The sequence below is a fragment of the Bombus huntii genome, chromosome 14 (genome assembly GCF_024542735.1).
Source record: "Bombus huntii isolate Logan2020A chromosome 14, iyBomHunt1.1, whole genome shotgun sequence".
In the NCBI taxonomy this organism is placed as follows: Eukaryota; Metazoa; Arthropoda; class Insecta; order Hymenoptera; family Apidae; genus Bombus; species Bombus huntii.
The window spans coordinates 185,184-203,860 of record NC_066251.1 but is presented as its reverse complement, the minus strand read 5'-3'; the positions used below and the strand labels follow the sequence as shown (position 1 = coordinate 203,860).

Below are 18,677 nucleotides of genomic sequence, written 5' to 3'. Positions count from 1 at the left end.
ACTGATGTACATATACGTATATGCATATGTGTACATATCAGCAGATATCAGCGATTCGTCGTCACCGTGGTCGCCATGTCCAATCACTTGGGTAGCCATGTTCGCCATTGTATAGCGGCATGTTTTGTATAGTCAAACACGGCCAAGCCAAACTAACTCTAACATTTTAAGAATAAATCATACATAGAATACATGTTCTGCCTTAAAATATAATCCAAATCCTTTGTAGTTATTTTTACCAGCATATACTTTCCCATTACCTTCCCATTTCCTTGTATCGAAGAACAATTTTAAAGAGAATGATACCCTCGTTTTACGAGGCTTTCAAAACGTTTCTTCTATCATATGCTACATATATACTATCGGACAGTTAGTGTTGGAATTTTTTAAAAAAACACCGTAATATCTTCATCGTACAGTTTTGTAAAACAACAGTAGATAATTTACAAGCGCCCTTGACCGTTTTAACATGGACGGTACTGTTAGTTGCTCTGACATTCAACATGGCCACCTGATATGTAGCAGACGATACAGGTGGTATGAAAAATTGTAAATAAAATTCAGTTTTACCTTTAATTATGAGTGGACGTGTGCAGAAAGAGAGTGCCGATGATTCCGATCGTATTGACGATGCAGTGGATCCTAGAGTACAGGTAAACCGATGCGTCTTTCTGGGAATAATTTATAGGCTTCAAAACCTAGATACATACTTATAATATTGACATTTCCACGTTGCCACAGTTAAAACGTTTAACTGCATCTAATATTTAGTAAAACTCGTACCTTAATCATCCAGATTCTCGACACTTTTGTATTTATTACGGCAGATTTAACGCTTTCGTGAATATAAGTTTCCTTTATCAGAATCACATATACCTTTCTCAATCATCCACTCTGATTAACCACTTGCTATAGTTGCTTTATTAAATCAAGTCTATCGGTTAATCTGCAAGTTAGACAGCGTGTTTCAATGATACTATGTTACTACTTAGAACAATATTTTTGCATAATAATTCTTATGTAAGTTTTTGTATAAATGTCACACTTAATTTTTTCATAAACAATTTAACAATCATTTCAGATTGAGCTTGAAAGATTGAATACTGCTACTGACGATATCAACAAGCTTGAGGTTGACTTAGACGTAAGTATAAAATAAAATTACTCTTATAGGCTATATATTTCTTATACAAATAACTCTAACTTTTCATTGTATAATCAATTAAAATAACTATCTTTCTCCTTGGGAGATCAAATTAGTAGCAAGTTTTGAAACTGGTTGTGATTACATTTCATTGAGGTGATTGCTATGAAGGGTACGAGTAAATGGATAATGGCTTCAAAGATCGTCTTATAGTCATTTATAACATGGTCTAAAGAAACGCTGTGTGACTTGAAACTTCATTCCTATTCAATTTATCAAAGTGAATTAAGGTGTACAAAAACACAAACTATGTTTCAGCCACTGATTATTCAATGAGCTTTTATTTCCAGGAAGCAAGAGCAACTTTTAGGGAATTACTTTGTGAATCTACGGTAAAAATTGATAGCTTAGCTAAGAAACTTGGCGCGTGCATTGAAAAATCTAGGCCATATTACGATGCCAGATTTAAAGCAAAAGAAGTAAGAATTATTTTCTATCGTAGTACATCCTATAACTGCTAATGTAATGCATACTTTAAGGCTTTACACGAAACACAAAAGGCTGCAATTAGATTTGAAAGAGCCAATAGTCAGCATGCAGCAGCCAAAGAGATGGTCTACTTAGCCGAAGAAGGATTAAGGACAGAGGGAAGATGTTTCGATCATGCTTGGCAGGTAATTTCCACTTTATCTGAGAAAAATTATTGACCCGAATTTTATGATGTTGAAAGTTAACGTTGTTACATTATTATATAGGAGATGTTAAATCATGCAACTGCCAGAGTTAATGAATCCGAGCATGAGAGAGCTTTGTCGGAAGCAGAACATAGACACACTACTGCTCTATATCATAAAGCAGAACACGAGGTTCAAAGATTGCAACGTGAACTAAAACGTGCAATTGCTAAATCTAGGTGTGTACCTGATGCACCTTCTTACAATTTAGCTAAATATTGAATGATTCTTTAGCTTACTTAATAATGCATGGAATGCATCGCATTTGGTCATTCAATATATACATATATATATATTTTTTTTCTGTATTTATTTATTTATTTTTTTATTCATTTACTTATCTATTTAGTACAATTAATAAAAAATAATTTAATTAAAAAATTAAATAAAAAGAAATATTTAATAATTAATATTAATATTTAATATATTTAATATATGTATATGTATATATGTATACATATTTTATATACATATTCTATATACATATGTGTATATATATATATATATATATATATATATATATACACACATATATATATATATATATATAGAATCTAATGGTTCAATAATAATGTTTTCTTTTTCCATGACCCTTAACATTCTTGTTTACTTTCTTCCCATATGTATATTTAATGATTTATGTTTCTATTGTTTACTATCTTACGTTGATTTTATATAGATATTAGAATATTTATGTCTTTTGGTTTGTATTCATGTTGGCAGTATGGGTGCACGTCGCAGCTTGCTTCTGATAAACAGTATCGCCTACAGGCACAACTTGCTCATGTTGTAAGTAGGATAGACATTATTTTTTTATTTTTTTACACCATATTTATTTTATGTCTTTGCTATGAACAAACCCCATTCTGACGATTTTTTCTTTATCGTTTTCTTCTTCTAAATTACCAGCCTATTTATGCACGAATTATATTTTTATAAAATATTTCATAGATAAGCATTTTTGTACAAAAAGTTCCGCTTTATTCAAACATGCTTCACGTGAGATCTATTTTATTAGATATAACTCAAAGAAAATGTAATATAAAAGTACCAAGCTTCTCTTTAAAATACATGTTCTAAACTCTATTAATTATTAATTGATTTATCATATAGGCCATATTACGAAATGAAAGCGCATTTTAATCAAATGTTGGAGGAGCAAAAGTTAAGAGTAAGTGCGTTAGAAAGATCAGTGGGTGAAGCTAAAATGACTTACGCCGAAGCGCTGAGAAACCTAGAAAAAATCAGCGACGAAATCCATAGGGTATAATTGTTGACTAATTTTTGTCCGAGCTATAACTTTTTGCACACTATAGTAATTTTCATTTCTTATTTACAGACTAGGAAGTATGATGGAGCAGATGATTTCGATAAATGTTCGAGAGATACCGTTGGCCAACCTTCTCTACAGCCCAATGCAGGAACTCCAACTGATTCTAGCGTTACTGGATCACCTGATAGTACAGATTATACTAGCGACGAATACCTGCGCCTTCCTGAGAAGATGAGCCCTAGTACACAATGTCCTGTGCCTACAAGAGTAATTATTCTTCATCATACCAATAAGATATGTCAAATGATTTTTATAAGTATATTAATGACTTTCATTGTATGTTTATCCAGATCGATAGAGAGCCTTCTTCCGAATATTTGGGCCTAAGTAACTTGAATGTTTCATCCACAGAGCCGCGGAAATATATCAAACGAGACCGTCCAAAAAGCATTGCAACAACTGATACGAAACATATCATAACACTAAATCAAACAAGTTCTTCAACCTCACGGTTGTCAGACTTGTCGAATATTCTTTCGCCGATAGAAAAACGAGTGAAAATACAAACACCGGTGGATTTAAAAAGCACTAATAACACTGTACAAAACGGGGAGGAATGGACAGAAATTAGTTTAAATAATTCTCCGGACGAAGTATATTACAATAACGAAGTATACTCGGACGAAGAAGATCAAATTCCTTATAAACCGCTACCAATGGACTTGACTCCAGAAAGTAACAACCCGCCCACCAATGGTGCAAATATTCAGTCGTTCAGTGAAGCAGCTAGTCGAAAGAAATTAGTAACCCAAAAGTCATTACCCGCTATGCCAAAAGGAAACGAAGTTAGTTTAAGCAGCGAAAAGAAAACGGAAGTAACAAGGAGTCCGTCAGTGAAAAGTAAAAGCAAACTCGATACTAGTTTAGCTAATTGGATAACCAGAAGTTCAGCTGGCAGTGAAGCTAGTGGAGGCAGTTCAGGTAAATACATTTGGCTATATATATATTTTTAGAAATGTAATGTATTTGGGTTAAACTAAGTTAGCCAGCTTATATATATATATATGTTATATATATGTATATATAATATATATATATGTGTGTGTGTTAATTGTCATAGCAAACTCAAGTAGAAGACAGTCCCTTGATATGTTATGGAGTGCCGGCACAGGAGAACGAGTGAAAGAATTCCTCAATCATGGAATGATGATGTTGAACATATCTAGCCTTACGGAACGACGTTTTAACGAACCAAAGATAGCAGAGAGAGACAAGGAGAGATCTGAAAAGTCTGAGAAAGTGGAAGGGAAGGGGAAGAAAGTTCCTAGTCCATTAGAAAAAACAATGACCTATCTTAATGCGGACGAGGAAACATCCGATAGCGAAAGCTTAGCAAGGTACATAACCCATTCGTAAATACTTTATCATATGAATTACTTTATCTTCATTAATTCCATTGTATAACAATTAGCGTGGAAATGTTAACGGAGGATCAGATTTCTTCGCTTATGATGGAACCCGACATGAATCAAGTATGTCAAGAAATTCTAGGAACACCTTTAGTTGAGGTGTGTCCGTTATTGCAACAACTGCAACAACAACAATAGCACTCCTTTTCTTGACGTTACTGATTTAATCGAGTTGAAAAAGACACAACCATAAAAAATGTTCAAAATGGTAAAGAAACGAACTAGCTAAGGGATAGCTTTATTTATCGTTATATAAAATTAGCGTGCAATTTGTTCCTGCACTTTTATTACGCATATATACATATATATATATATTTATTATATATTCTATTATATATATTATATATATATAATATAATATAATATATAATAATATAATATAATATAATATATAATAGAAACAGAAGATTTCATTTTCGAGCATGGATCTTTTTCTTCCATTTCAGAGAGTCATGGCAACTCGAATCGCTTCATTACATTGTTATATACACCAGTTACATTTCACTTGAATTATACACAATTTGTATATATACGGCGCTCATAGAAATTTCAAATATCACATGCCAATAGTTAATTCTAATTATTGGTACACATATATCGTCATATTGAACTTATTTAGTTATAGTAATCAATAAAAGGAGCAATATCTAGCAAATCCTAGATGATCACGCGTTAAAAATATTTTTTCGTTCATTTCGTTCATACTGTACGCGTTAAAATACCGGTATAGTAACTATAAAAGAAAAAAAGTGAGAATAAGGGAGGAAGAGAATTAACTATTCCATCGATTATCAAAGACCCACCGATTAGAAAATCCTTTGTCTCTCTGCGTTAAGAGTACAACTATATAAGCAATTCGTTTTTTATATCGTCAAGTATGCAAGTCGAAATGCCAGCCGAAACTTAAGATGTAATAACTATAGTCTTCTTTGAATTGCTAACTAGAATTATTTAGGTAAGATGACATGATTCTAAATAGAAAATTGGCAGCTTTGACAAGCGTGCTACGTTAACATACCAAGCTTTAATACATATAATAGTAATTAAACATGTTCATCTGCCAAGGCTCAGCAGGACATTTTCAATGAATCTTTACTCGACTCTGATAATAGATAATATTTATCACTAAGTACTTTGTAGCTGTCAGAATATGTACGTAAATAGTAATTAATGTATTTGAGTTATTATCACACATGGATTTAGGCAATCTGACTCTGAAGAATCAGTTTCAATGCCAATTACTTAACTACTAAATATCCAATTACAATTTAAAGAGAACATTTCAGCGATGACTCGAGACTAATTCCTACTATTTTAATTATCGTGAAGTAAGATTATACTTAGGATATTTGGATATCGATATTTTTAGAAGGAGTTGGATTGCCTAATTACGTCGAAGAGTAATCCATGAAAGGTGCATGCGATATGCCACTTACAAGGAGTGATACATACATATGTATATATATATATGCAGATATCGTTTATTTTTAATTCGCAATTTTCTGTGTAAACAGTGCGTGGTAATATATCAAATAAGACTAAAACAAAGTTTTCTATGAACAAGTAAAGTAGGTCAAACAAACAAATGGCCTTTTCATCACGTATAGAAAACTATACCAAAGATAAATGAAATACGGTTTAATGCGAGCAGGAAAGTGCAATAAAACGATATTTATTCAATCAGGTTATTTGTTTTTTCACTCCGTAAAGTTTAAAAATGAAAATATGATAATCTCATACCGATTTACAACTGTTGCTCTTTTTTATCGTAAGATTTTATAATTTATGTGTGTATATACATGTATATATATACACACACCTCCCCTCCCCCCCACACACATACACACACATACATATACACACACATATACATATATGTGTGCGTATGTATGTATGTACGTATGTATGTATGTACATAGGTTGTACAAAAAGTGAAAGAACGAAGAAAGATATTTTTTTAAAATGATGATTTTTTAAATTTTTTATTTATAAAATTTGATAAGCAATCTTTTCAACTGTTTTAGTTGTCTATATATAAAAAGAAGAAAAAAAGAAAAACAAGATAGAAGAAACATTAAATTTTCAACCACTGTTGCATTGTGAATATACTAGTCATGATTACATAATTTTGTATAAATCAGATTATCGAACAAGTTGTGGGAAATTCTTCAATTACATATTATAAATAAACTATATTGTAATTCGAAACCATTGTTTTCGAAATTTGACATAATCGTATTGTTATCTTCGATGCGAGTCGATAATGACCATGCTCCTAAATATTTTACTAGATATTTTTTTGGCTAAAGTATGGGAGGGATGACATTGCATATAATGCGTGCGCATACTATTAGAATGAACTGTAAATATATAATATTGTATATGTGATTGTAACTATGTATATATCAACATCTTCATTAAAATGCGGTTGCAGAAATACATAGCTAAATGTTATTACAAACGTACTATGTCCTTCATATACATTGTATATACGTATGTCGTTGATCGCTCCATCTTTAACGTTTGTATCGTTGGTTTCTTTAACAATTAATTAATAACGATTAAGATTCAAATTGTCCGATATAACTCTGAACTATTCGAATATTTAGATAGACAAAGTTAAATATATAAATATACAAATACTTGGAAATTCAAAGTTAAACGAAAGATCTGGAAAAATGGTAATGGTTACGCGGGAATAGAGATTTTTAGAGAAGCCGGTTGGATAATTGCGGTACTCGCGAAAAGAAATGTCAAATGATAAACAGAGAGTAAACGTTCTGCATAACTTGTGTAAACAGACTTTGGAAAACTTGCGGGCTAGCTAGTCGATTGATAATCGATAACAATTAAAAGATACTTACAGTTGCTCGGAACGTTGATAACGGGAAAATATTTGAAAAATATTTGAAACGACCAACTAGTGCTAGTTACAGCGGCATCCGCTCGAACTAACTGGCGTCGGTATCGTTCAAGAGGGAGAGAGACAGTCGGCACTAAGGAATGAAAATGGCGTCGCGTGTACGGTGCCGATGATTTTCGTTACGTTACATTATCTTTTGTGCATAATACAAGCGAAACGTGAGCGATGTTGCTTATTTAAAGGTGGAAAGTTTCGCGGAATCCTGTATGAAATATCGTTTAATAACATCACTGGCGTAGCGTCATAATTTCGGTGTAACTCGCGCGACGACGATCGTGTGTGTGAGAGAATCAGGGAAAAAGTACTGTTTTGCGTATGGCTTTTAAATCGCAAGGACAGTTCCGCCTCGCCGATATACGTGTTCTCGGTGGTGAACGTCGTTGACATGACGAAAGACGCGTGTTTCGTTCTCGTGCATCATGAAACCACGATGAGCTATGTGCTTTGACGTACACGAGTGAAATCTAGTTTCGTTCAAAGACTCGCAAAGGTGTGGAGACGTCGTGCGTGTTGGCCACCATGGCGGTGAATCCGCGTGATATGGACGGTTTTATGCCGCTCCTGTCAACGACTGACATCAAGAAAAAGTTAAACGTTGGTAGTTTGCTGTTGAATTACTTGGGAGATGCGACCAAGAGCATCGAGTGTCAAGACATCGGACAGTTTATCGACAACATCATACCATGGTTGAGCAACGGCAACCCCAAGGTAACGAGTCTTTCCGTACGCATTGTAATTATTAAAGCATAAGGTTATTAAAAGTTAGTACATAGGTAGGTAACTTTAACGATGTTCGAGTTTGGTGTTGAGCCGCGATAATTAATAAAAGAGTATATGGTATTCTTTCATAGTTTATTAATTTGAAATAGAAAGCGTGCGAAGTAGCGTATAATCACGTACACGAGGTTTGTTGTCAAGTAATACGTTTTCATGTTGCCAAGCTCTTGTATTATTATTTTTAGCGCGTTGACAATGAACGTCTATCGTTTGTTATGTAAACAAGACCACGCAACAGAGATCTGGCAGTTTTTTACCATTTACATATCAATAGAGTAATTCATACTAATACGCCTAATGGACATTTCTAGCCTACGTAACCTTTGTGTTTGTATGCAACGGAATCGGATAAATACGATTAAAAGAAGTTCTTAATGAAAAGAAGAAGCGACTTGGAAGCGCTTAGGTGGAAAGTACAGCGGGGTGTGCCGAGTGACAAAACCGCCGAGACTGTATAGAGCGTAGACGATGTACGTACGGGCAGAGTTGCTCATTTATGGAATTTACAATGTCTAACTATCGGTCAGAATGTGAGAACGTTAATTGCTAAACAGCCTCCTATCGGTCCATAGAGTTCGCATAATCGTCATCGTGCGTGAGAAGTAAATTGCAATTAGCAGGAACGATAGTCGTCCATATTTCGAATTTTCTCTCAGGCCAAAGACATATTTGTGTACATTTTATTTTGGTCGACCTACATATATATTCTGCCTGCACACGAAACTTTCTACGCTCGACATTCTGGAATGGACGATACTACTGGCGACAGCAACGTGATTGATTTATAAATGAAATTCGAAGAATTGCGACAAAATAAAGACGAAAGGGAAGCACTTTTCGCGGTTCTTACACGTACGATAGAAGAGGGCGGCTGTTGCACGAAGCTTGCTTCAGACAAGGATCCTACGAAAGATTTGATTCCGCGCGGCCTTTCGGTCGCTTAACCTTCCGCCGGGAGATGGAACAGCTTGATTTGCATGCGTTATCAATGTCAATTTTGGTCCTCGATGTTTCCAATAAATTCCTTCCACTTGCTGAAACTTGTGCTCCATTCGTTCGGGGAACGAACGAGTATATGTACATACTATTGTCTAGACTTAGTTAAAATATTCCACTATATATATGATTGCGAAGCCGAGGGAAACCAAAGTCTCGTTTCTTTTTGTTCAATGAAAGATATTTAGTCATTGCTTGGTAACAGCCTGTATAATATAACGTAATATAATATAATATAATATAACGTTGGTATAACACAAGACAGAACGTATGCTACGTATTACTTGAAAGGGAAAAACAACGGAGACGTTTAAATATTTTAATTTCAGTACATCTTGACAAAGGAAAGAAAATGGAAAAATGGAAAGAAGGCTTCGCTTTACTCGTTACTATTTTATGGAGCAATTTTTGCAAAGCCACCGTTTCACTGTACAGTCCAGATACGCTGACAATTACGCCGAGTATTAATTTCGAATGTTTTTAATGGCGAGAGCGAGTAACGATCAAAGTGTTCTTTCTATAAGTACAGCTAGTACTTGGACAAAAGTAAACGAATTACCAAATTTTCATTTTCTCGGTACAACGATAGACGTTACTTTCGACCTGATTCTAACCAAGTTTGAAAAAAAAATATAAATTGCAATTTATGCGAGATATAATTTCGTTCTAGCATCGAGCGAGCTTTCTTGCTTGGTGAAACGTAAGTAAGATTAAAATATAGTAGAGTCAACAGGAATACAGATATATGAAAACGGACGTCGATGGACGAGGCGTAAGAAACGTAACGTAATAAGGATAATTATACCTGTAAGCTTGATTCGTCATCTCCGGAATTATCGATTATTATTTTGCATCCAAAATACCTGGATTTCCATCTAATCTCGCATTAATCTTTGGTGCGATCGATAACATTGACAAGATATATCATTTTAGTTATTCGTGTTTGGATATTGTAACCAGTTATCGTTTTGATCGCGAGGTTTCAACGAAAACGATGATTTACGACGAAATTGGTTTCTCGTCGAGATACTACAAAACTCGGGCTGGTTCTGCGCCAAGAACGTATAAGGGAAAAACTTTCACGCCATGTACGTACAGTGTGTCACGGAGTATGTCGCCGAACGATCGGCGTTTAGTCGAAGCTATTGGATTCACAATCGATGAACGTTCGTTGGTAATAGACGAAGAAACGCCGAATCCGAAGACGTGCAAAGGGACGAACAGGAAAATACGCGACGAATCGGCACGATGTTAAGGCGATCGAAGCGATGGAAACCCGTAGAGTCGTAGGCAGTTTCGTCGAAACTACTTGTACGCAAGTACTACTCGTCGAGTATCTGTCTAATCATCTTTGTCGTCCCGCAGTCAAGACGCGATACAACGGACACGTACTACCATCCACGAGTATTTGGCTACCCGGTGCGATTCGATCTAAACGTCGATGTTTTCGTTACAGTTTCAAAGTTGTAGTTGAAGTCAATCGCCTAACTTTCGTTATTAAATCTCTGCTTTAAGTTTTTAATTTAAATCTCTCTGCTCTGCTAAATTTAAGCTGAAACAAGGAACGTGGCTACAAACACATATTTCCATCGCTCTAACGTCTCAACATTGAACCTACACGCTTAAATTTACTTGATTCGGATCTCTTCCCACGACCGGTTTTCATCCACTTTCATTCTTACTGTTCCTCTATCTCTATTAATTAATATCAACTAGCAACTATCGTCTTTATCGATATTTATCAGCTGTATATTTCGACCACCTATATTTTATATCTTACATTTTACGTTTTAAATTTTACATTTTACATTTTACATTTTACAGTTTATGTAGGTACACATGTACTTGCAACAATTTCCGAATATCCAAACACCTACAGACGCAACTATATATTATTATGTATAATATATTTGAAACATCTCTACTTATGCTGAGTATGAAAGAGCATGAAAGAACGTGACCAATGAATAGGAGCGACACGAAGAGAAGTTACGTATGAAGCAATTAGCCGCAGGAATTTTTGTTTCGCATGTTACACGAGTATTCTTTCTCGTTAACAGGCACTCGAGGGAAAGTTGCAAAGTCAAATTCCTCGATTCTTTCCTAGCATTTCCGGACGAGTTTCTACGAATGGATTTATCTCGTGGGAAGATCAAGAGGGAAACGGACGGCTCTACTCTAGAACAGTTCTTCTTACAAACAAACAAACAAACAAACAAACAAACAAACAAACAAACGAACAAACTTATAAGCGTTGCGTTGGTCAAAAGTTGACTCCCCGAGTTTGTCGATGGAAATCGGCGCGGAACGACGTCAGCATACTAAAGGTCTGCGACGCGAACATTGAAAAAATCGACACTAGCCAAATTTCACCAGGTCGATAGGCTTACGTCATTCTGCTCCGAGACTGGATGCAAGGAACGGAGAAAAGCTCTGCTCCTCGCAGTGATAAACGGCGTGCGATCGTCCAAGCCGTTGTTTGCGATTCAAATTCAGCTTCCTTCTTAATGATCCGTCGAACCATCGATCCCCGGTACACTGTACATTGTACAGCACTGTACGCGCGATACGTTTCTCTGCGTGTAATGTACGAATGAGCAAGTATGCTTGGTAAAACGTGTTTGGCCAAACATGCATATTTAGAAGTATAGTTGCTCGTTCGTTTCTATATTTAGACTAGCTTTTTATCGTTTTACGCGTTGTTACTCGCAAGTTGTTTCTCGCAAGTTGTTTCTCGCAAGTCTTTCTCCTAGCTGACCTATACACAGAAGGAAACTCTCGAGTCAACCTTGGTAGATGTACCATGGTCCGAACGTTGTAGAGATACGAGATACGAGATACGAGATACGGAAATTTTGGCAACTTGACGCACCGTCCAGCGAATCTTTACTTTACTTTACGAGCTCGATATCCATATGGAAAAAAATAGCAGTCAAAGTGGATAAAAGTAGAAGAAAAGGTATTAGCCGGTCGTGTATCGTTATCCAGCGCCACTTGTTGCCGAGTGCACGTCGTTGGTGCGAGAATATCAAGCGAACGTGCGAAAGAGCGGTTGAAACGGCGAGTAATTGCTACGAAAGAGGTAATAAGGTTAGGCGAGGGGTCGTTCCCAACTTTGGATTCCGCGATAGAAAACGTATCGATTCAGAACGCTATCGAAACGCCAGCAAGTCCGTTATTTCGTGGGTAAGAGGTAATCGAGGAACGGATGACAAGAGAGCGTTTCAGTATTTGTCGCGAGATCTCTCGAGTCGCGTCTCCACAGAGAATAGGATATACGTGGATCGAAAAGAATCCCTTTGCGTCCTTTTTAAGGAAGATGGCGCGACGAATAATCACCGAAGCCACACGATTGTCGTAATTTTCGCGGCAAGCCCTGTAAAGTCACCCAGTGGTGAATAAAAACGAGAGAAGCAAGAAAAATCGTGCCATCCGATAGATTCACGCGCTGTCTGCGAACGTTGTCGCGAACAAAGGAAACCAGGTGCTCTTGTATGTTGTCGCGATTGAGAATCACGACAACGCGATTGAGTCTTGTTATGGAAGATCTTACGATTAGCCGTGCCATTTTTACGAGACAACGGTGCACCGTATATCGATGTCAAGGACACGGGACAACGCGAACCGCGGCCCATAGTTTGTCGGCCCTCCGTCGTCCTCCCTCTTCCTCTTCTCGTTACCGTTCCGTTCCTCTGCCGCGAACGTTTCCTTTTTTGAATTTAAACAAGCATGACATCAGCCTCGCCTGATCGCGGTGATCTCGCTACTTTTTACACTTGTCGCGTTAGTCTGCGTTACTTTGTGCAATTCGCGTAACTATAGTCTGCCACGTCTGATCGCTCTCGATAACTGGTGCAAAAGGTCGCCGTAAAAACGATAGACATCTCGATAGACGTCGGTTGGAATTCAAAGCGGCAAAGCTCGGGTTACCCTTCGTGCCGGCTGTTATTCCATAAATTATTAATAGCCGCTGAGCGACAATTACGCGACTAACTGGATGCACCGGTTCCCCGCCACGAAACACGGACACGCGTGGTCTCCACGACGGTGGATCATCGCGCATCGATACGCCGATACAATTTTCTAGTATATCGTCGTGGTTTACGATAAAGCGATTTTATAAGGAAACGGCGTTACGATTTCAAATACAGCCGATAGATTAACGTTTAAATTAAATTCAAATTTTTCGAAAGCCAAAGTTCTTTCCACGAAGAAGTTGTGCAACCGATGGTTGTGGTCCGGTCGTGTCAATAAGATAAAATTGACTCGCTTTGATATTAAAATATGTGAAACTACTTTTTCACAGAGCCAATAGATGGGTTGGAGGATGCGTGTCACCGTGATTCATACCTATATACGTATATACCGTGCGGACTCGTAATAACTGGAAATCGTGTACCGGTATTTGCGAAATCCACGCTTACTTCTCGTAATTCACGCAATTCACCCAATCGACACAATCGACGCAGTAGGCTTTATCTCGTTTTCGTCATAATCGAACGTTATTAAATCAACGTCCTCTTATACCGTTAGACAAATCCTCGGATCAACCGAAGAAGAATTTGCCCGAACAACACGGTCTGGTCGTAATCGCTCGTTCTACTTGTTACGTCAGCTCCTCCTCCTTCCTCCCCCCCCCCCCGACCTTCTCTCTCTCCCTCTCCTGTTACTTTAGGCGAATACGTGACACGAGATCCACGTTGTACGATTAATAATAATTGCGTTCGTTTTACGAAGCACGGTGTCAGCCGAAGCGATTGTAAGAACAAGCGGTTGGTAGGAAACGAGCGACAACGAAACCGCGAAATCATCGTCCAGCTGATCGTAAGGAGCATGCATGTTCGCTTCGATTCGTCGTCCAGTAAGGGACTATTTGTACTCGATAGATCTTCTGCTTGATTCTATTTAATAGCTTGGTCTGTTTGTCGCTCGTAACGCGATTGCTTTGCGACAAAAGCACGAACGAACATTTCGCCGTGAACGGTGCTTTTGCGAGCGAAAGAAGAAGAAGAAGAAGGAGTAACCACCTCCCACGTGGTCTTGCCAGTTTTAACGGGCCCTGCTCCCCCTCCAACTTTGACGACTAAAGCCAGGCGGACAACTCGCTCACACACGCGCGCGCGTTGTCCATCTTTCGTTGTTTATCCTTCGTGATCTACTCGATAGGCGAGCGAAGAGACGATAGTCGGACAGCTGTGTAGTCCTTTCTTCTCCTCGAGACGCCAGATTTTGGAGATCAAGTTCGATCGTAACGTACGCTCGCAGCACGTAGCTAGGAGGTCGATAAATTTCAGCCTTCTGTTTAAAAAAATATTTCATCGCAGGGACACACTGTGTTCGATGCTATTTGTTAAAAGTAGTTGCAAGAGCGGTCTGAGAGCGCAACCAGGAGAATAAAGCACCGTCGAAACTTTGATCGCCACCGGTCTGTTTCTTGAAAATATCTCGCCGACCATCTATCGGTAATTAACTCCGCGTCTTATCGATCGGTCTCGCGTTCTCTTTGCTAAAACTTACCCCGTTATCGTTCGACGGTTATGCTCTGATCGGCTTTCTTTCCTACGATCGCTTTCGAAAAATGCTACGTAAAATATAACGATAATGCCTGTACTCTGTATACGCGATATTGCTATAATAATGATAATAATAATAATTGCTATTGCAATAGCGCGATTAAGCACGTTGAAGCGGGCGCGTTCAGCCCAGGCTGTTAACGATTAAACCGTGTGCTAATTATACAAAAGTTAAGAGAGAAAGAGAAACGAAAAGCCTCGGTGGCGAGCAATGATGTCACAGCCAGACGACAGCCCTGAGAGAACGTTTACCCCGCGACTCTAAAATAGGTTTTGTACGTCTATGTATAGCGGTTCGTTAAACGTATTTAAACTGTCGCCGAGTAATGGACGCTTTTGCAGACAGTGACATTGGATCGGCCGTGTGCACTTGAGACATCGGGTTCGACCCGACGAGAGTATTGCCAATGCCGATCCTGCCTGCTACATCGTCCACCGAGCGATATTCGTTTAGCCGTACCTCTCGTCGTCGTCGTCGTCGTCGTCGTCGTCGATGAACACAACCCGAGTAATCGGGCTTTACTTCGAAGGGTTCTGTCGCGATAAACGCACCGAACTCTAGCCTGCACTTGCACTTTCTATATCGATCTGCTCGTCCTCCTCCCGCAGGACCAGTTCGTTCACCCTCGAATCCAACGTTCGCCTTCCAATACGCGACATTTCCTCCGCGCTACGTACGACCAATTCATCGCTGTCGCGTTTCTCCGTTCTTTCTCCTATTGCCGCGTTTCTTCCACTTGCTATATACGTCGATCATATACGCGGCAAAGAATACGCTACGAGTCGTATTTTACTTTTTCTCCCCTGCGAAACGTCGAAAAACTATGTTACGTACGTACGAAGCTGCTGTTTTCGCATATCGTCTTAACGTACCGATCCGACTGGTCGTGCTTCTCCTTATCCCGCTCGTATTTTTCAACAGCAAATTGAGGTAACGCTTTAGATTCGATTACGAGAATAATTACGAATCTTTCCTCGGTTCTTTAAGAGTCGAGATAGCGTGCACGTTTTACAGTCACCACTTGGTGAATATCACCGGCGAACCGCGCGCATCAAAGATTCTTATTGATTTCGCGCGTGATCATGGCACCGGAATGCGTGTAATTCGTTCAAACGTGCGCGATTATGTTTCCGCGCCGTTATGTTTATGGAAAAACGAAGAGAGGCGCGAACAAATGCCGCGAAGTAATCGTTACGAGGTTGCAGGTGGAGAGCTCGCGGTAGACCAAGTATAATTACGAGCAAGAGGGAAAGTGCGAGGGGTCTAGGATTTTGTGGCTCTCAGGCAAGCAGAGTTTATCTTGCGTGGATCGATATACTCTGAGCCCTCCGATGCAACGTAAACGCAACCCGGCGCGTTTATTAAAGCGAAACTTTGAATCCCCTTAAACCACCCATCTCGAAGATAATTATAACAAATAATAAATGACGCTTTTTAATCGAACGCGTATCTCTTTTTCCGCTTTCTTTTTCTTTTCTTCCCTTTTTCTCTCTTTCTTTCTTTCTTTCTTTCTTCCTTTCTTCCTTTCTTTTTCTTTTTTTTTTTTTTGTTTTTGTCAAACAAAATCGATTCGCCGTTAATGTAGCCATTGACTTTGCTATTTCGATCGGTTGGCGTTCGATGTACGAGTCGTTGGACAAACTGGTTTCCCGTGTACGCGTTTTCTCGCCGAGTCGTTAATTAATCTCTCGTCACAGTACCACCGCGTATAAACGTCCTCTGTGTCGAGTAAATTAGCCGGAGCAGCCCGATTGCCTCGATAACTCGGTCGGCTAGAAATTCTCCAATGGTCGATATATCTGCCATAGATGTTAAAACGATCCTTTGATTCTGTTGTTGCAGGTCGTGCAGAATGGTTTAGAAATCCTCACGTTTCTCGCGGATCGAATGGGTCACGACTTCAAGCCTTACATTTCCACTATTATTCAGCCAACGATAGACAGACTAGGTAGGTGTCTTCAACTTTCTTCCAGCTATTCGTCGTTAAATGCGTAAATTATTCTTAATAACGGAAACTGAACTCGTTGCTATCGGAAATTCTTTCGCTGCTTACCGAAATCCCACTCGAGCCATCGTACGTTGTGTAGCTTTAACCGCGTATTACGAATACCCTTTATTTCCTTCGGTATCGTTTAGATAGCGAGAGATGCGATTAAGAATATCGACGATACGCGTATATTGCGATAGGTGACAGCAAGGATGCGACACGGGAAAAGGCGCAACTGGTGCTTCTCAAAATAATGGAGAAAGGGTGTATGTCTCCTCAACAACTCTTGGACAGACTGCGACCGGCCTTTAGTCACAAAAATGCAAAGTTACGAGAGGAAGCCCTGATTCTACTAACCACGACGTTGAACGAGTAAGAAACTGCGACTAGATTACTAGAAAACGAAAGAAACATTCTTCCACAGCTAGAAATCGCTCGTTGAATCTTTATAACGATGAATCTTTTTACAGGCACGGCGCCGATGAAATGATACTGTCCGGAGTGATTCCAAGTATCGTGAAATTATTATCGGATCCATCCGAAAAAGTGCGAGAAACTGCTTTAAACACATTGGCGGATATCTACAGACACGTTGGTGAAAGATTACGAGTGGATTTGCAGAGAAAGCACAATGTACCGCAAGCTAAGTGAGTGAAAAAGCGAAATCGATTGCCGGCTTCTGGCCGGCATTTCTTTCGTTAAATGTTACTTTCTTTTAAATTAGCTAAAACAACTTCACCGTCGACCATTTCCAATCGTTTACTCGCAAGCTTGCTAATTACTTTATCGGTTATATTTTACGGTTCAATTCGAAGAATTGCATGTGTAATCGCGCGCATTCCAACCAGCCAATACGTTCGATCTTGCGTTGCAGATTGCTGTTGCTGATAGAAAAATTCGATCAGCTGAAAGCCGCTGGCGACTTGCTGCCTCTGGCCATGTCTTCGGACGGTGAGTAAATTCGTCGAATTTCCTTCTCAGCAGGTATCCAGCAAATTAAGTCAGCAAAGGCTTTACGCCTTTTTACAACCGACGCGACACGCGTCACCTCCGTTATATTATTCAAGCTGTATCGTGCTGCCATCCCGCAGCCATCCACGCTATCGCGTTGGAATACCTTCGCATTCGAGAACGTCAACCTTCGTTTTTTCTTTCCTCGCCCCTTGCTCGGTCATACGCGTACGCGCACACTCCCACCGGGCCTCTCTTCTGCATTGTTCACGTTGCCGATACACACGATGAATATTTAACAAGGACCGCTTGTTCTTCCACGTGATAGGAATATTCGCTCGATTCAGCGCGGTAAAACACGGTCAATTTGAATTTAATTACGTCGCACTGGCGCGTCTTTTGCTCCAACTTCTGGTTTCGTGCTAACCGATGCGCACCTTTCTTCTTTCCCGCTGTACGTAACAGTTTTCTCGACGACTTGTCTCTCCAGATCGATCGTTCGTTCTCCGGCAAACGTGCGCCTAATATCTCCGCGTATCTGATCTTTCGTCGCGGATGTCTTTCGTCGAACAGCCGGATCGCGAGCTCCGCGGACAGGGAAACTTTAGTTTGCCAGGCAAAGTCTCTCGCAGTTTCGCATAAGGCGTCGTTTCCATCATCGACCAACGAACTAACCATATTACTAATTCGCGTCGTCTATTCTAAGATGTTACATAAGATATTACGTACACCGACAGGCACGGTGGTGCGATACCGTGCGATATCGCCGGTGTATTGTTTCAAACGTTGTCCGTAATTCATACCGTGCCAAAGCTGTCCTGCCTGTTTTTTCTTTAAACCAACGACCTT

The 18,677-nt window shown here is 39.0% G+C and overlaps 2 protein-coding genes across 11 annotated transcripts in view; both read left to right on the top strand.

Annotated features, from left to right (window-relative positions):
- Window positions 1-326: 326 nt before the first annotated feature.
- LOC126873501 (uncharacterized) lies at window positions 327-7,081 on the top strand. 2 transcript variants are annotated; one of them, XM_050634416.1, is made up of 11 exons: window positions 327-653; window positions 1,082-1,144; window positions 1,495-1,623; window positions 1,684-1,818; window positions 1,900-2,057; window positions 2,602-2,667; window positions 2,992-3,142; window positions 3,218-3,418; window positions 3,502-4,132; window positions 4,272-4,548; window positions 4,623-7,081. In XM_050634416.1, exons 1-11 carry the CDS (start codon window positions 579-581, stop codon window positions 4,756-4,758), a joined length of 2,022 nt encoding a protein of 673 aa, XP_050490373.1. In that variant the 5' UTR covers window positions 327-578; the 3' UTR covers window positions 4,759-7,081. The 2 variants fall into 2 exon arrangements, with proteins under 2 accessions (XP_050490373.1, XP_050490374.1); XM_050634417.1 differs by lacking the exon at window positions 2,602-2,667 and having other exon boundaries at window positions 330-653.
- Window positions 7,082-7,629: 548 nt separating this feature from the next.
- The window catches only part of LOC126873494 (CLIP-associating protein 1), a 28,322-nt gene continuing 17,274 nt past the window's right edge, over window positions 7,630-18,677 (top strand). For 4 of the 9 annotated variants that reach the window (XM_050634395.1, XM_050634394.1, XM_050634396.1 and 1 more), the window contains exons 1-5: window positions 7,632-8,251; window positions 16,733-16,838; window positions 17,078-17,249; window positions 17,348-17,524; window positions 17,752-17,828. In XM_050634395.1, the coding sequence (XP_050490352.1) occupies window positions 8,063-8,251; window positions 16,733-16,838; window positions 17,078-17,249; window positions 17,348-17,524; window positions 17,752-17,828 (721 nt within the window). In that variant the 5' untranslated portion in view covers window positions 7,632-8,062. Of the gene's footprint in view, window positions 8,252-15,698; window positions 15,821-16,095; window positions 16,175-16,732; window positions 16,839-17,077; window positions 17,250-17,347; window positions 17,525-17,751; window positions 17,829-18,677 lie in introns of those variants that run through there. The other 5 variants (XM_050634397.1, XM_050634390.1, XM_050634391.1 and 2 more) reach the window with 4 other exon arrangements.